At 41.8% G+C, this 16,267-nt stretch overlaps 1 protein-coding gene across 1 annotated transcript; it reads right to left on the bottom strand.

Moving 5' to 3' along the window:
• Window positions 1-1,384: 1,384 nt before the first annotated feature.
• LOC119023139 (protein-serine O-palmitoleoyltransferase porcupine-like) lies at window positions 1,385-11,167 on the bottom strand. Its single transcript, XM_037104834.1, has 15 exons — window positions 10,794-11,167; window positions 9,234-9,376; window positions 8,921-9,113; window positions 8,754-8,797; window positions 8,455-8,636; window positions 8,211-8,341; window positions 8,078-8,098; window positions 7,431-7,445; window positions 7,192-7,317; window positions 6,108-6,208; window positions 5,900-5,976; window positions 5,733-5,796; window positions 5,439-5,524; window positions 4,276-4,386; window positions 1,385-2,959 (listed from the first exon to the last, which is right to left on the bottom strand). The coding sequence occupies exons 2-15, from the start codon at window positions 9,367-9,369 to the stop codon at window positions 2,858-2,860; spliced, it is 1,389 nt and encodes a 462-aa protein (XP_036960729.1). The 5' UTR covers window positions 9,370-9,376; window positions 10,794-11,167; the 3' UTR covers window positions 1,385-2,857.
• Between the last annotated feature and the right edge of the window lie 5,100 nt (window positions 11,168-16,267).

Below are 16,267 nucleotides of genomic sequence, written 5' to 3'. Positions count from 1 at the left end.
CAGACTCAAGGTTAAAACCGGACCATCGCTTTGAGCTTAAAAGAAAAACTGTTTGTCACCCCCCCTTTTCCAACCCTTCCCCCCGAACTCCCCCTCATCCCACGATAGACTGTCTAACAGTCCATTCACTGTTCTTGTAAATAATCACTCAAATAAACAACAATTTCTTAAGGCAGTCCGATGTGCGTCTGACTTCTCTTCACACATTTAACATCTTTTGTCCACCGAATCAAACAAAGACAGCGATCCCAGGTTTCATGTAAAATTTTTATAAAAATATCACAGGTGTATCAGTGCCTTCACATTTACAGGGAGAAAAAGTTGATTTACAGGGAGAAAAAGTTGGCTTGAAGTAAATATCAGAATAATGTTTATTAAAATACTGCACTCGTCGGGTCGAGCGGTACAAGGTCTGCAGAGACTGAGTGCTTGTTTCTCAGGCATGGCTCTAATCTAAAAACACTACATCTTAGTTCGAGAGGCAAGAATCCAGATACAAGAATGTGAACACGGTCTGACTCCAGGTCGCTCGTTTTGATTCTTTCATCAGGTAGTCATCAAGTACACGCAGTGGATGCATCAGTAAAAGCAGCAATGTGATAAAAATCTGTACGGAAGGATAAATATTTTAATATACTGTTCTGTATCACTTCATCTAATATGAAAATTTTTAAACACGTTTCCTCTACAGTAACATCTGTGGAATACCCTGATTCTAAACTCTGTGTCAAATGTTTACAAATACTAACAAGATCATCTCTATGAAAAAAAAAGGCAAATCATTCAATTTACAGGGATAGAAATAAAAAGTACAAACACATCCGGGAGTTCACCACAAAAAAATAAAAAAATGAAAAGACTCACTGATTTAATTTTCTAACATTTAGCTAAAAGGAGAAATAATTATTTGGCGACATTATAATCGGTGCCTGTGCTCTTTTCATTCAAAAGTAAACTCTTTTGCTGTCGTACACATGCTCGAGAGAAAAAGCTCCGTTAAAAGAAAAAGTCTGGTGATATTCTACTTTAATCTTGTTGCCCCCCAAAAAATCCCATGAAAAGACCAAAAACCATCAATGAACAACTTCGAGTGTAGAAATAGTTGAATATTCGATTGATCGCAAGAGATTTGTCTCTCACTCATCAATTATTGTCTCAAATAGAACAGCAGGGCCTCGATACAAACGTGATACTGTTTGACAGCAGTAATAATATAGCGGGAGTCTTTCCTTTCTCAAGATACCTTAAAGGAGACCGATTATGCTTTTTGTCTTTTTTCCTTTCCTTCAGTGCTTTAAATCAGTTCTTGTGCATGTAAAGGGTCTTAAAAGCTCCTCTCTCCCACAGAAAACACTGCACCTGAAACGCCTCGTCAGTAGTCCCGCCTTTAATTCAGTGACTTTGTGACATCACACTGCCTCACCATGTCACGTATTTGCATTTTTTCTGCCTAGGGGCTAGTTTGGCACGTAAGAATCGATTTAGCCCAGCTGCTCTGTTGCTGTTGCTAGGTCAGACGTGTGCGAGGTGACCAATCAGAGCAGAGGGGAGGCCTTAAAGAGACAGGAGCTAAAACAGAGCTGCAGCACCAGACAGAAGGAGAGAACTGAACTGCTTTTTCAGCATTAAAGCAGCAAAGTTATTGTAGTCGTATCACAAAATAACATTATGAACCTTAAAATGAGCAGAATACATCTCCTTTACACTCTGCTTGTTTAACATAATATAGAAAATGGACATTTAAACAAATATGTGGTCAACAACTACAGTTATGTCCACAATCTGATGATGTCACTTATTACTATTGTGCTAACAGTTATTCTACATTAACACTGACTGGTTGATTATTCTGTGAAAACCATGAAACTAAAAACTGTTGTCTCTGCCTCCATCTTATTCTTCTGTGTCACAGAGTTCCATTTTTATCCAAAATGTATCAATGAGCCAAACTGTTGCGCCCGGCTGACATTCTCCTTCATTACAATGAACGTGGGCGCTGCAGTTTATTTTGAGTCCATCCCACATATACCTTACTGCTGCTGTACACACCCACTAGAGCGTGAAATGTGTGTTAATCCGCTGCTGAAAATAGTCCCCCAACAGAAGTCTGCAAATCTACAGCGCTCAGTGGCTTTTTTAGAAAATGATTCAGCCTTTTAAATAAATGTATGCGGCGTATATATATCATGGATTTGTCTGAGAGCCACAAGAAGGGTGTTGAGGAAGCGACGACGACATTGTTGCTTTTGGTCTTTTGGGTATTTGTTTGAAGACAAGAGAAGCAGAAAATATCACCAGCCTTATCCTTTAAACCTAAAAATACGATTGTAAAAACACTTGAGGTGAGGGGGAGGGGGGGGGGAGAACCACATCTGGAGGACATCTGTCGCAGTCAATGCTGAAACCTAGATAATGGGCTCTATCATGTGTCCACAGAAAGGAGCAGCCGATCTCCGCCATGCTGATTGGTATTGATTGTGACTCACAGTGAGACATCGGTAACTGCTGTCACAACATGGGGGCTTGACAACTGCGGCTCAGATAAAAAGGATGCGATACGGAGGAGGGGAGGGAGGGAGGAGGAGGAGGAGGAGGAGGATGAGGAGGAGGAGGGAGAGAGAGGTCTTATCATTTCATGGATATCAAAACTAGTCCGCAGCAGGTTAGAATGATAGATTACCCAGCCAACATGCGGCGCAAACCCTGCACACCGTGTGTCGGTTCGCTGTCGTTACACAGGATGATTCTGTACTCTTCGGCCTGAAGCGGAACAAAGTCACAGTGCAGAAGTGGAGAACCGGCCTTACAAATCTCATTATTGCTTCCTGTACCTTCTCCGCTCCTCCATCTCTTGTTATTAGAGAAGGAGGCGGTACAATATCCAGCACCCAAATGTGACCCAGTGGCTCGTCCAGCTCAGCTCCGACCACTTCTGGATGGTATGGTGGGTTATATCGTCCTGTGGGGGGCAGCACATGCTATGTGAGCTCGACAGGACGATGCATACGCACAAACCTCTTCCTTATTTATTACCTTTCATAGGTGACACTTTCACAGAAAAACGGGATCAATCCTTCATTTGTTCTCTCTGATCAGATAATAGAACAATCTAAAACCTTTCACATATCAGTACACTTCGCTCCTTTGAGTTATAAATACCGTAGCTTAGGTTACATTCCTACATTGCATTTCACAGATGTCACACAGTGTGCTGTACATGGTGTCATTTAAACTGGTCTGTTCTGTACACATGACATATCGCATGCCTCTCCTTCTTGAAAGAGAGATCCCTCCTCTGCTCTTCCTTTCATTTGCTGCCATTATAGGGTTTTTTGAGGTGTGTGCTGTAAAGACTGTAAATCCACTGGAGACAAATTTGTGATTTGTAATATAATAATAAAAAAATTTCTTATATAGCACCTTTAATAACAGTAACTTTTTTTTAAATCACTTCCTAAAACCCTTCTTCTTAATCTATGTATCATTGTCTTCTTATAGTCTTTTACTGCTCCTCTTCTTTTTATTTGGCTCTTCCATTGCTTTAATGTGGTTTTTCACTGTTTTATCGCTCTTATTTCTTTTACTTGTATTAATTCATGCTGACATTTTGTGTTTTGCATTACTTGATTTAAGTTCATAGTCTAGGCTTCCTTGTGTTTGGCAAAGAACCTTAAAAAAGGAGGAATCAGTGAATCTTCGGTGTCAGAGTGTGACGTCAGCTGTATTGAAGTCTACTGGAGATACAACAAACTTAAACCCAACATATCGACGTCATATGACTTCTGAAATCCCTCCCGGAAATGAAAGTACACGCTTCAGAGAGCAGCAGAGAGACTCTTTTTTTTTTTTTTCCATAATGATTGACAGGGCTTATAATATCGTGATCAAACAGGGCCGTTTATCACTGGTGAGACTGCAGTCACAATGAGAACAGGAGCCTTTCGCAAACAAAATCACGTTGACAAAAAAATTAAATCATTAACCTGCTCCTACTACTCCAGCCAATTCTCCATCAGAAGTCATTCGACGTAGATATGTTTGGTGTGTTTCTCCGTGCATCTCCCTCAGACTTTAATACAGCTGTCACCGCAGCCTGGCTCCAAAGAAACACCAGGTGACGTAGTGACCCTTCCTTTTTTTAGCTTCCTCAGTGTTTATCCTGTAATATTCTCCTCCTGGGTTTCCTGCTTGTGCTTTGTCTATCAAATCATTTGTGACATTAGGCTATATCAGGAAAACTGACTTGACGTATATACACGTAGCCGCAGACCTTACCTCATCCTCCTCCATGTAGTCCACACTGGAATTAAACACAGAGCCCAGGTACGTCAGGTGGAGGATTGCCAATGCGCTGAACACTATGTTAATCATATACACCCATAGTCCCTGCAGAGGGAGAGACAAGGCATCATGAAGACAAGGACTTAACATTTCAGACGTCTCTCTAATAGTATACGTGTTGATTAAGCAGATTAGCTGAGTACTAGTACTGAATTGTCAGCATTATGGAGTAATACTTTTAGAATTTGAAGCGGGGTTTTAACGTATCTCTGCCTGAAATGCTTTAATGGAACGATCAGCCCCATGTTGCAGTCCATGCAGGCTGCTTCTTCTTGGCATAAATCATTATTCCCACTCCCCGCTGCTCTTGATGTGTGTAACCAATATAACATAAGGGATTTTTTGCTGGGCGCTGTGCCAGTAACCTCCCAAAATATATCAACTGACAGCACCATGGGGGCTGCTGTACTTTAACTGCTGCGGATGTTTTTTTCTTTCTTTTTTTCTGGCATTAAAACCTGACGTCCACACTATTTCAGTAACACATGACGTATGTCTTTTTTTATGATTAGATAACTTACTGTGTTTTCTAATAGTCTCTTTGCACAGCTGCTTGTTATCCTCTCAACATAGGCTAAATAAGTAAGAAAGAATATGAGGGGTTTAGTTTTGATATCTTTAAATACATGCAGCATAAAAACAGGGAGTGCATCTTCTCTGAATGCTAACCAGGCCAGACGTGCTACTAGGTAGGCACCCTTTGAGCACCTCCTGCTCTGAGAGGAAGTGCCAGCAATGTCAGCGCAACGGCCATTTGCACAAATAAAATAGTTGGAAGAAAACCAGAATATGCACATAACATAACACCACAGGCCCGTGGTGCGAATAGAGGCGTCTGTTTGTGCAGCACGGTGCATCAGTAGAACATGCATAAAAAACAATAATGTTGTTAATGACTACAACTAACGCTGCGTACTTAGCGTACATATTTCGACACGTGTGAGTTGTATTGATCTTCTCATGCAGCTCTCGGCAAAAAAGCAATTAAGCCCATTTTTAAAAACGCCTAACCCTTTCTTTAAGAATCAAAGATGAGGAGCCCACTGCTGATTTCAAATGAAAAAAAAAAAGGGTAGGAAGAGAACGGCGCATATTACCTTTTTGTTCCTGTGAGTGCAGTTTGCCTGACATTTCTTTGACAGTACACAGGCATTGAAAATGGCTGCGAGCCTCTTCCGCAACACTGAAACACAAAACAAGACCAAAGCATTGAAAAATGAGGCCAGAGGAAGACTCCCTTTCCCGGCCATAAGAGGTAAATTACAGGCACTGCAGTGAACAGAAGCAGAGTGTTATAGCGGGGTGCAATTAACCATTACTGCAGAGCTGAGCACCTTCTCTAAATGGAAAGGTTCTAATGTGGAAAAGAGACAAACATTAGGCTGACTCACCGTGCTCAATGTACGTAATGAACCCGAGAGATATGAGCACTGCACCCAGATGAAAACTCAAACCCTACCAGACACAGGAGTTAGAATCAAAACAATCCACTTGTTCAAACAGACACATGGTATGAGGCATCGTGGCTCACTTTCGGACGTCCACGTGTGATACTCACATGCAGAAGGGCGCTGGCCGTGTACGTCACCATGATGGCAGAGAACGTCCCGAATTTGAGCGCACTCTTAAAAACATCTGCGAGACGAGAGCATCAGCTTGCATGAGAGTGTCTGTTTGAATGAGTCATTATCATGCCGTTCATAATGACAACGAAAAACAGGAACAGCTGCCGCCGTCGAGCAATCGCTGTAAACATTGTCACTCACAGGTGTTCAGGAAGCGAGACATCGGCAGGTTCCATGACGTTACCACCTCCACCATCGACCGGGGGAACTCTATATTCAGCGGCTTGGATACAGCCATATCCCTACAAAACAAAAGATTAAAGGTTCACTAAAAAAAATGTAAATGCAGTCATTGTCTACTCAACCTCATGCCGATGGAAAGTTGGGTGGGGTTCCGTAGTCGATAAAACATTTCTGGAGCTTCGCGGCAAAAACAGTGTTGTGGCATTCTCCTGATTGGATGAAACAGCTGAAGACTTGTTTTTAAACAACACGTAAAATGGCTCCATACAGCTTGTCCAGAGTTATCGTAGTCTCTGGAAGACCACAGATCACGACGCATTTTCAGCTGGACCTTCCAGTGGATCTTCACTGTAGCTGCTGAGCGAAAAGCCTTAGAGCACATCCTGTTAAAAGTGGGTGCATGAGCTCAACTTTGATGAGCTGTATGGAGCCATTTTTATGTCTTTTTCAGTTGTTTTTTCACTTTTTTAAAAGTACAGTATGCAAGAATTTCAGTAAAATCATGATGATGCGAAGAAATGACAGTTCTGATGATCAGAGACGTATTGTGTTAAAGCGGTATCTAGTGACGTTAGCCTGCTAACCAGCTAGCCCCCGGCCTAAAAACCTCTTTCTCCCAGAAATCCAAAGCTCCTGCGTGCGACTCCTGCCAGCAGTGTAAACACCACCCTGGTAGTCCAGCTAGCTGCACAACTAACTGAGCTAACAAGCTAACATAAGCTTCAGTAATGGATGTATAAACTAAAAACATTCATCAGAAGATAGCACTGTGGTGCTGTCCTTATTGCATAATGATTTTTTGGGGAGTTTGAATTTAAGGTAATTCAATTAGGTACTGCACCTTTAAAAAAAGTCCCCATCTTCTTCAGTTGTGTAGGGGAATGCTGTAACCCTGTTTTGCTGTGAAGCTCCAGAAATGTTTTGTGGACTACGAAAGTTCACCCAACTTTCCATCGGCAGAGGTGTGAGTAGATGATGACTGAGTCCTTTAAAAATGTGAATGAATCTCACTATATATCAAGGCTGCGGATGAAATTCTGACCATTTGAGGTTGTCTTTCTCCTCGGTGAAGCCCGCCCCAGCCAGAGTCGCAGTGGTCTCGCTCAAATAACCAACAAAGTAATTGCTGAAGTGGAAAGACATTGTGTTCTCATATGCCAGCAACCACCTAATGCGACAACATCGACAAAAAGGAGAAGAAACAGACGGACGTTACATGCAAATATCAGTTTAGACCGGACTGAATCAATAAACCATTATGCAAAATAAAAAAAGACCTACTTCGCCGGTGTACCTCTGAGAAGCAAAAGAACAAAGAGAGAAGGTGAGGCAGTTAATGTTACTGAGCTATTAAATTCACATTAATGTTTTACTGACTTGCCGTGTGATGAGCTACATCTCGCCACAAGATGATGAAGGAAAATGTGAGGGTGAGACGGGTGTCCCCGGCACACATGTGGCTGCATGAAAAGGGGGAACAAGGTGGAAACATGCGTGGAGGTAAAGTTGTTGCATGAGCGGTAAACATGAAATGTATCAAAGGGGCTCTGTGGAACTTGTGTGTCGTGCTGGAAGTCATTTCTACACTAATGTTGGTGCTGCTCTCTCTGTTAGTGGAGCGGAGGGGGACACAAAGATGAGGCATTAGAGGACGTGCAGAAAGTCACGTTCTTTAGACTGCTGTGAAAAATCCTCTGCAAAGAAATCCACAGTCCAGCAGCCTTACACAACTTATCCAAATTATCTACAGGCTTGTACAGGCGGCCAAGAGAGACGGGGAAGGTGTCATTTTTCACACCCCTTAAAATCCCAAATAAAAGAGGTTATCATACATGTAAACTAATCCTAATCGTTACACAGAGCCCCTTTTAAAGACCACAACAGAAAACAGAGGGGGTGCCTGCGATGTGAGCTGGAAAGTTAATTACCTGATCTTCCTCCTCTTTTTGCTGTAAACAAAAGCAGATAATAGGAGACAAGAAATTAAGCCGTGAGCGGTCCCAGCCGGCGGATAGACAGAGAGTTTGATTTTGTTTACAAGCACCTCTGTATTCCACTCACCTTCGCAGCAGCTTGTCTCCGTAGACCGGTATGAAGTAAGGGAATAGGTAGGGCGCCACACAGTTGGATATAACAAGGCAGACCTGGCTCTTCACCCAGCTAACAGACACTTTTAAAAGCCACGAAAAGCTCTGAGTAGAGAGAAGAAAAGAGCCAAAGATTTCAACAGTTAGTGGATAAATCTTTCTAAATAATCCTCACCCCCACCATCTCCAATTCTTAAGAGATACCGTATCACGCTTACCAGCTTACGGCCCTCTAAAGCTTCTTTGTAGCTGTTGAAGCTGATCCAGGGACCAAAGATAACCGTGCCCACGAAGTAAATGTAGCCCATGAACTCGATGGGTGAGGGGACGCTGGCCACGACGCCTCTGTCCAGGTCGAAGGCCAGAGAGATGGCTTTCATGGCGACCACCATCTGTGAACCTGGACGACGGAAGCAGCACATAAATAGTCTCTCAATTCCAGCATGAGAGCATTATCAATCACATTTAATGCTTTTTATTCTTGCAGTGATGTGTCAAATGTTGCCGCCTGGCTCACCTCTCATCTTGTGCCAGTTTGTGGTGTCCATCATGTGCAGCTCTCTGAGAAAATCAGATAAGAACAGTTTCAGTCTGGATGTTTTTCTCACCACAAACTCATCAGTCATCCGTCTGACTTTGAGAAGTGTTCACATCAAACTTCACATCAGACTCTCTCTCTCTCACCCCAGCAGCAGGTAGATGAGCACCGTGATGGAGAGGAAGGTGCCCCGGATGGTGGAGTGGCGGCACAGGAAGAGGAAGAGGTAGCAGAGAAGGCTGAGGAGGACCACCCAGATCATATGGAGCTCAAAGAACAGGTAGAGCGTGTAGAAACCTCCCGCCACCGTGCCCAGGTGTTTCACGAACGAGGGGAGGCCTGACGTAGTGGTGGAGGGAAAAAAAAAGGCAATAACGGATAGTACAGGAGATTATGATGACGCAGGCTATGTGAAGGGCAGATAACACTGAGCGGGCACAAAAACAACTGGACTCTCACCCAACATCCAGAGAAGCCGACACAGCAGGCAGATAACCAGCAGCTGCCATACCTGCTCGAGGCCCTGCTGAGCTGTAGGCAGCAGGCAGCCGTGAGCGAGCTCCTGGAAAAACTTCTGCCGGCTGAACGCTCCCATCACTGCACTTGGAGACAGAAGGGGGGAGCCCAGCGATTTTACAACAGCAGCACAAAATGGAATCTTTCAGGACACTTCTGAATATCTACGGCCGTAAAAACAACGTACTGTGTGTGAACCGCTGCACCTAAAGGAACAGTTCAAACAAAAACTACAATTCAGACATCATCTCTTCACCCAGAGGCTGATGGAGAGTTATTTTTAAAGGTGCAATATGTAAGAATTGGCCACCTTAAATATATATGATCCCACAAAGTGCTTTCTTATTTTTAATGTATTCTGTTTATGCATCCGTGACTGTAGCTACTGTGAGCTCAGTTAGCTGTGCAGCTAGCCGGACGACCGGGAGGTGCGTTGGTGTTTACACCACTGACACAGGAGCTTTGGATCGCTCAGAGAACACAGGGCTTGGAGCTAGCTGGTTAGCATGCTAACTTCAACACAATACATAGACGTTTTCTGACATAGGAGCCCTGAGATCCCAAATTGATTTGAAAAAAAACCAAAACACTGGGCATGCTGACTCTTCTATAGCTGCTACGGTGAAGATTTAATCTCAAAAAGGGGTGCAAACAACGTGTTTTCTAATCAGTTTGGGATCTTAGATATCAGAGACTTGGATTATGATGGACGGGCTGTTTTTAAACATTTTAAAACAAGTCCCCATGTCCAGAAATGTTTTGTGGACAACAACGCGTCACCCAACTTTCCATCTGCATGGAAGTGAGTGGATGATTTCATAATTTTCATTTTTTGGGTGAACTTATCCTTTAAGCACACATGGCACCTCAAACTTCAAATCCCAGCATGCACTGCAGCTCACTACAAATCTGTGCAAACCCATGCAATAGCCCTTAAGAGTTTCAGTGGTCGAAATCAAATATCTTGATAACAACCTTTAATATCTAAGTAAGAATTTCTATTCTGTGACAAATGCGTCCAACCGGACTTGTAGGACTGCTGCTGGTGTGTCAGAGTGAAACCTGAGGATGTGAGAGGACCTGTCACAATAAAACAGCCTCCAATGTTTGAGTCTCGACTTCTTATTTAAAGGCAGTATGAGGAATAATAAGACACACGCTCTCCTGCGCGGCATGCTCCCTCCGCAATGCAGTCGACCAAGAGGGGGGGATGAGTTGACTCACAGCTGCCTTCCTTCCTTCCTTCCAGCAGCAGCAGCAGCACGGTGTGTTCATTGGTTTCCAGGAAGCGAGACATCTTGGATTTATAAATGCGGGGGGAAGCAGCTAAAAGGTCGCTAACCTTGCCTCACCTCGCCAGCGGGATTTACAGTTTGGCTGCCGACGTATCGTACTTGAGTGCTGCCCCCCCCTCACCCCTCTCCCCTCTCCCCTGCCCCCCACGCAGGAAGCAACCAACCGGACGCCCCGGGCATGTCAGTTTGTTTCCAGGGGTTAACTCACCCTCTCAGAGCCGCAGCTGGAGCTTCCTTCCCCCCTGTGTTTTCTCACCCGGCTGCACTTCCCGTCCGGACCCAGTCAGTGGACTCGTTGTGCCCCGCCGCTGTGTCTTTTAAGCACACTCGGTCCAGATGCTGCTCGTCTGGATGACTCCCATTGTCACAGCATCAGCACCACTCGCCTGTCATCTCGGCAGCGAGGCGGACAAGTATCAGCCAATCTGCTTCGCTTAGGTCCGGGCACGTCGGCCAATCGCAGCCGTCGTTCGCTGTGAGTGACAGCCGACGCGGCCAATCGGAACCCTCGCCCACCATTAGCCGGTGCCTTCTGACCAATGGGGTGCGTACAGCGTGCAGATGGAGTCAGACTGGAATCTCATCTGGGCTCCAAGATGAGCTGCAAGAGGGTTTGAAGGAATGAACTGAGGATGTGACAAATGCAATCAATGCAGATGTCAACCTAGTTCTTCTGTACATAAGATTGAAAAAACATAAAGATTCATGTCTCACTGATATTTATCCCTCATGCAATTGATGAAAGAAGATTTATTCAAACCACATTTAGTTTAAAAAAAATGGTTCCATATCAAAAAATTACCATAAACATACTATATATTATTATTATTTTCAACTTTCACTGGTTTACATTTTCCAGCCAACATCAGTCCTGATAATAAACTACTAAATATTCATTCATTTTCAGGATTTTAACCCTTTAAATACCAGTTTGATTACATGATGTCACTGTTTTCTTTTTAAGTAAAAAAAAAAACAAAACAGAAAAGAGTTATTTTTCTTTCATTAATTGACATGGAAACTGTTTTCATACTAAATGTGTTTCTTTTATCAGTCGCATCACCTTTATTATGAGGCAAAGCCCCCTATAGGACACAAGGCATTTAGCATGTATTTGGTTCATGGGCTAAAATGAAGGTGAACGGCCCTGTCTGGTGAAAAAAAAAAAAAAAACTTACAAAAACTCATCACTCATCGCAGAATTAAAGCTTTATAACATGGGCTGTATGATATTATGCTGTAATTACTGTGCAAAATTTTAGTCATAAAATATCTGTTATATACACTGTGTATATTACAGATACAGATATTACATGAGCTGAGGTTGGAATCTTAAAAAAAAAAGAAAAAAAGACAACACCTTTGCCAAAATGTATTCAATATATAGCCAAAAATAAAAAGAAACATAACACAATAATAAAAAACATAGAATGTGTCCACAGTTGCACTAATGTAAAATTATATATATATATATATATATATATATATATATATATATATATATATATATATATATATATATATATATATATATATATATATATATATATATATATATATAATTGTGTTAAGTTTTGTTGAACTTACCCTTTAATGCTTAAAAAATGTACTAATGCTTTATAAATCAATAATCCATCGACCTTCACAACCTGGCAACCTTGGGCTTCCTTTGGCTGTTGTTTCTCCTCCTTTTTAGAGAAAGGTTAATGGGTTTTTCGTCTTAATAATTAACCAGCAGTGAAGTCAGACATGTTAAAAAGTCACTGATAAAGGGTCATGACTTCCACCGTGCATGTGGAGCATTAATGGTGTGAAATATAAAGGATCAAACCTTCAGTTAACCATCAAGTTTGAACTTATAAATATCCATTATAGGGATTTGAAGTTGGTTTTGAAGTGTTTTTTCTTTCTTTCTTCGCACCAAACCATCAAGTCTGCAGTGCTGATAAAGTACACTGGTCCAGATGCTGATGGGATTAAAACATCTGCTAGAGGGATTTATCACAACCTGGCAACCCAAAAAGTTGCACTTATGAAACATTTGTATTTATTCAATTTAGGATTAGTAAATCATCTAATATAGCTCCATGGTGACAGTTTAAAGGCTGTCTTATTAGGACAATAAAAACAGTAAGAATACATGTTCAGCTTTAAGTAAGTAAGTAATCATTAAATCCACATAAATCTTGATCTACCTTTGGTTATATGTAGGTTTGTACGATAAGCAACATCCTCAGTCTGTTTCAGTTCTTAACTACGTTGTAGTAGACTAGGTAAAAGCACCCTTCGGTAACAACAATCAAAAGAATGAAGGCATAAAGGCACCTCACTGTTATTGTGCTGTGGCAATAACAGTGTCGCAGCTTGCAGAACAAGATGGCCTTTTTAATGCAGTGTGACACACTGTTAAGAGGTCGGTCCAAGACAGGCAGGCAGACAGTTTTGGGTCAATTTATCAATCGCTCTAGTGCCAACGTCAGGACAAATCTGACAAATCTTTTTGGGCCTGACAATCCAGAACCTTTTGGCCAAAGAAGCAAAATCACTCAAGTCAAAAAAGGAGGCCAGCAAACAGTGTTTTCATGTTATTACTGTATGTATTGCTATGTGCAAATGTACAGATTGTTTCTTTCAGCTTTTTTATGTTACTGTGTCCAAGTGAAAATCTTGTATAGACAGAGTGCAGTTTGGATGAACTTAGTTACACCTGCACATGCAATGACTGATGAGTAATAGGCCGATTTTCCATTTCCTTAACCCACCAATTCAACAGTTTATCATCTGTGACTTTGTGTGGTTATAATTAAAAGCTTTAATGTCAGGTGTTTTCAGATCTAAATGCTATGAAACGTAGCGTAGACATGAGACAAAGAAAGCAATTTTTTAAACATTTATTGGTGGGAAGTCGTCATCAACTGACTATAGAGACAGAAAACATAATGTCGATTTAAAGAAATACACAAAGACGTGATTACCAGCGAGCTGATACATTAACAACCATTTTTAAACTTGTAGCTTCAAAGTGAGCGAGTGTTTCATAGAATTATTTCGTATTAACGTACTCTATAACAGGTTAGATTCCTGCTGTAGTAAGGTAGTTTTCCCACTCAGTATATCACTCTGCTTTCTTCCTCTTGCACATTAAAGTACACACAAGTAAACAAAACAAAATTGTCATATGTGCCTATCCCAAACACTGGAATTACCACAGTGTTAGCATACATGGAAGTAAAACCTAACTTCTATAATGTAAAACAACAAAAAAAGCACATGTGGTTTCAGAGGTAGATAGAAAACAGACATGATGCTGTACAATATACAGTCATGACATCATTCATAGCAAGGTGCATTACTTTGCTGACAGACTAAACTGATTTTTACCCCACAAACGGCCGAGTACAGAATAAAGCCTGCAGTCCAAATTCAATTCAGGCAAGTTGGATATACTTCTTATGAGCAGAACTACATTAAGTTAAACCATTACAGGTGAAATCTTTCAAATATGTCCACAGAGAGAGAACCTGACAGCAGCAGCAGGTGAAAACAGAGTGTAGGGACAGAATATTTTCACATTTTACTCTGTGAATTGAGGATTTATTTTGACCAAACCAGAGGTGACTGTGGAAAAGACAAATCAAGACTGTGTTCGTGTTGGGATCTAGTTTCTGTGGAGTTTGAATGAACAGTGTTTTAACAATGTCAACAATGCAATTAAGCTTGTTTTAGTTCAGCAAAAGACAGAAAATGAATTTGGAGGGTGTACTGTTGCATTTTTACTGTTTAGCAAAGAAAATAAGTCTAAAAATATTTTCCTTTCTAGAGTATTGCCTCTTGCTGGTATAATCATGGACATAACAATTAAAATCCCAACACAGCTTCAGAGGCGGACCCCCATTCATTCTTGTGAAAGATGAAAGATTACGCATATCCCAAGTAGCGTACGCACTAGAGACTTTCGTCTACAGAGCCAGATAACTTGAAAAGAGGATGAATGATTTAACCACACGGCTGTCTTTTTAAACTTTTCAAATGATATTTGATGGAATGCCTCAAATTCTGAGGAGTCATTCTGTGGGAGAAGTGACACTCAAAAAAATAGATCTACCATTTTACAGCCGCTTCTTTCATTATGTCAGTCTTTTTTGGCCACAGTGAAGCAGTAATGTTGTAATTGCACGATTTGTCTACTACAAAAGTTGACTTCAAATCTTGGCACTCGTACTGGGGGTACGATGTTAACTCAAGCAGACATCTCTAAAACACAATACATAGACGTGTTTGACAAAACGTCAACACTGTTGTTTCATCAGATTCTGTTGATAATGTTAATTTTGTTTAATACTAAAATTCTGGCCATATCTTCAAAATTGTTCTTTTAAAGAGGTTGGCAGCAATACATTCACAGTGTATTCACATAAAACATGGGAAGATTAAACAAAATGTGACATCTGCCATACAGGTGGCAAGAGTGTTGCATACTGGCAGTAGAATGAGCCCAAATTAGCTAAAATTTCAGCTTTAGTATCTGTCAAACACACTTGTGTCTGCAGAAATGTCCTTTAAGCTTCAAATCACAAATATCAGTATAAGCAGTACTGACATGTGAAACATAACAGCTGAAGGGGCAGTTAAACCGTAGTGACAAATATAAAGCACTCATTCACCGTTTGTTTGTTTAAAGTGATACATTTTCACTCACTGTTCAGATCAGAGCATGATCTCCAGGTCATAAGCAGCTCTTTCCCCTTTGATGTGCTTAACAACTGTTTCCTGACTCGGGGGAATCAGTGGCAGCTCGCATGGCTCCTCCTTCACAATATTCTCAATCTTAGCAGCTCTTGGTTTGCTTAAAATGTAATCATAATTTCTTTTAACCTCGAGAAATGCTGAGGTGAGGAACTGTGGTGAAAACATCCTTAATGAAGACGGGAGCTCTGGGAGTTGTGGGAGATGGGGCTGAACAAAGTTTGCAGGGTAGCTGGTCCTCGAGAGCCTGGGTACTGGCGGGGCTGGACGTGGCACAGAAAAAGGTTTTTTAAAAACCGGTACAGGGATTTCTGTTAAGATCCTTGTGTGTGAGGCTGGAGGTAGGGCATTATAGGTCTTGGGTAAAGGTTTAGGGGTTTGGGGTGCAGATGAAGGAGTCTGTACAGTAGTCGTCGGCAAATGTGTTATAGTCATGGTGCTCTGGGCACCATCATCCAGGTCAGCAGTCTGATCTGGCTCTGGCTTCACCCACTGAGTGTTTCCTGCCATCCGATCACCGTCTAAATCTTTGCAGGATGCCTCAACGACATAAGAATCCCGTTCAGACTCAGTCTGTGGCACATATAAAATGTGGTTATGGCGCTGACAGAAGAGCACACCGCACTTTCGGCACTTCCTGCCATCTTTGACATGCAGCAGTTTATGTCTCTTGAGGTTTTGACTTGTGTTGAAAGATCGATCACACATGTTGCACGCAAAGGAATAGTCGTGGCTACACTGGTGCTCAGTGAAATCTGTCCGTTTTGTGAAAGGCTTTCCACAAAGTTCACAGATAAAAGACCGTGGTTCTTCGTGCAGCTGGTTGTGTTTGACAAGCTGAGATGGAGTGGTGAAGCTCTGGTCACACAGCTCACACTGAAATCCAACTGTTGGTTTAAATACGGATTTCAGGCGCAGAGTGGGAGTCATTTTGTT

The sequence above is a fragment of the Acanthopagrus latus genome, chromosome 7, assembly GCF_904848185.1.
Source record: "Acanthopagrus latus isolate v.2019 chromosome 7, fAcaLat1.1, whole genome shotgun sequence".
Taxonomy (NCBI): Eukaryota; Metazoa; Chordata; class Actinopteri; order Spariformes; family Sparidae; genus Acanthopagrus; species Acanthopagrus latus.
This window is presented reverse-complemented; position numbering and strand designations above follow the sequence as displayed.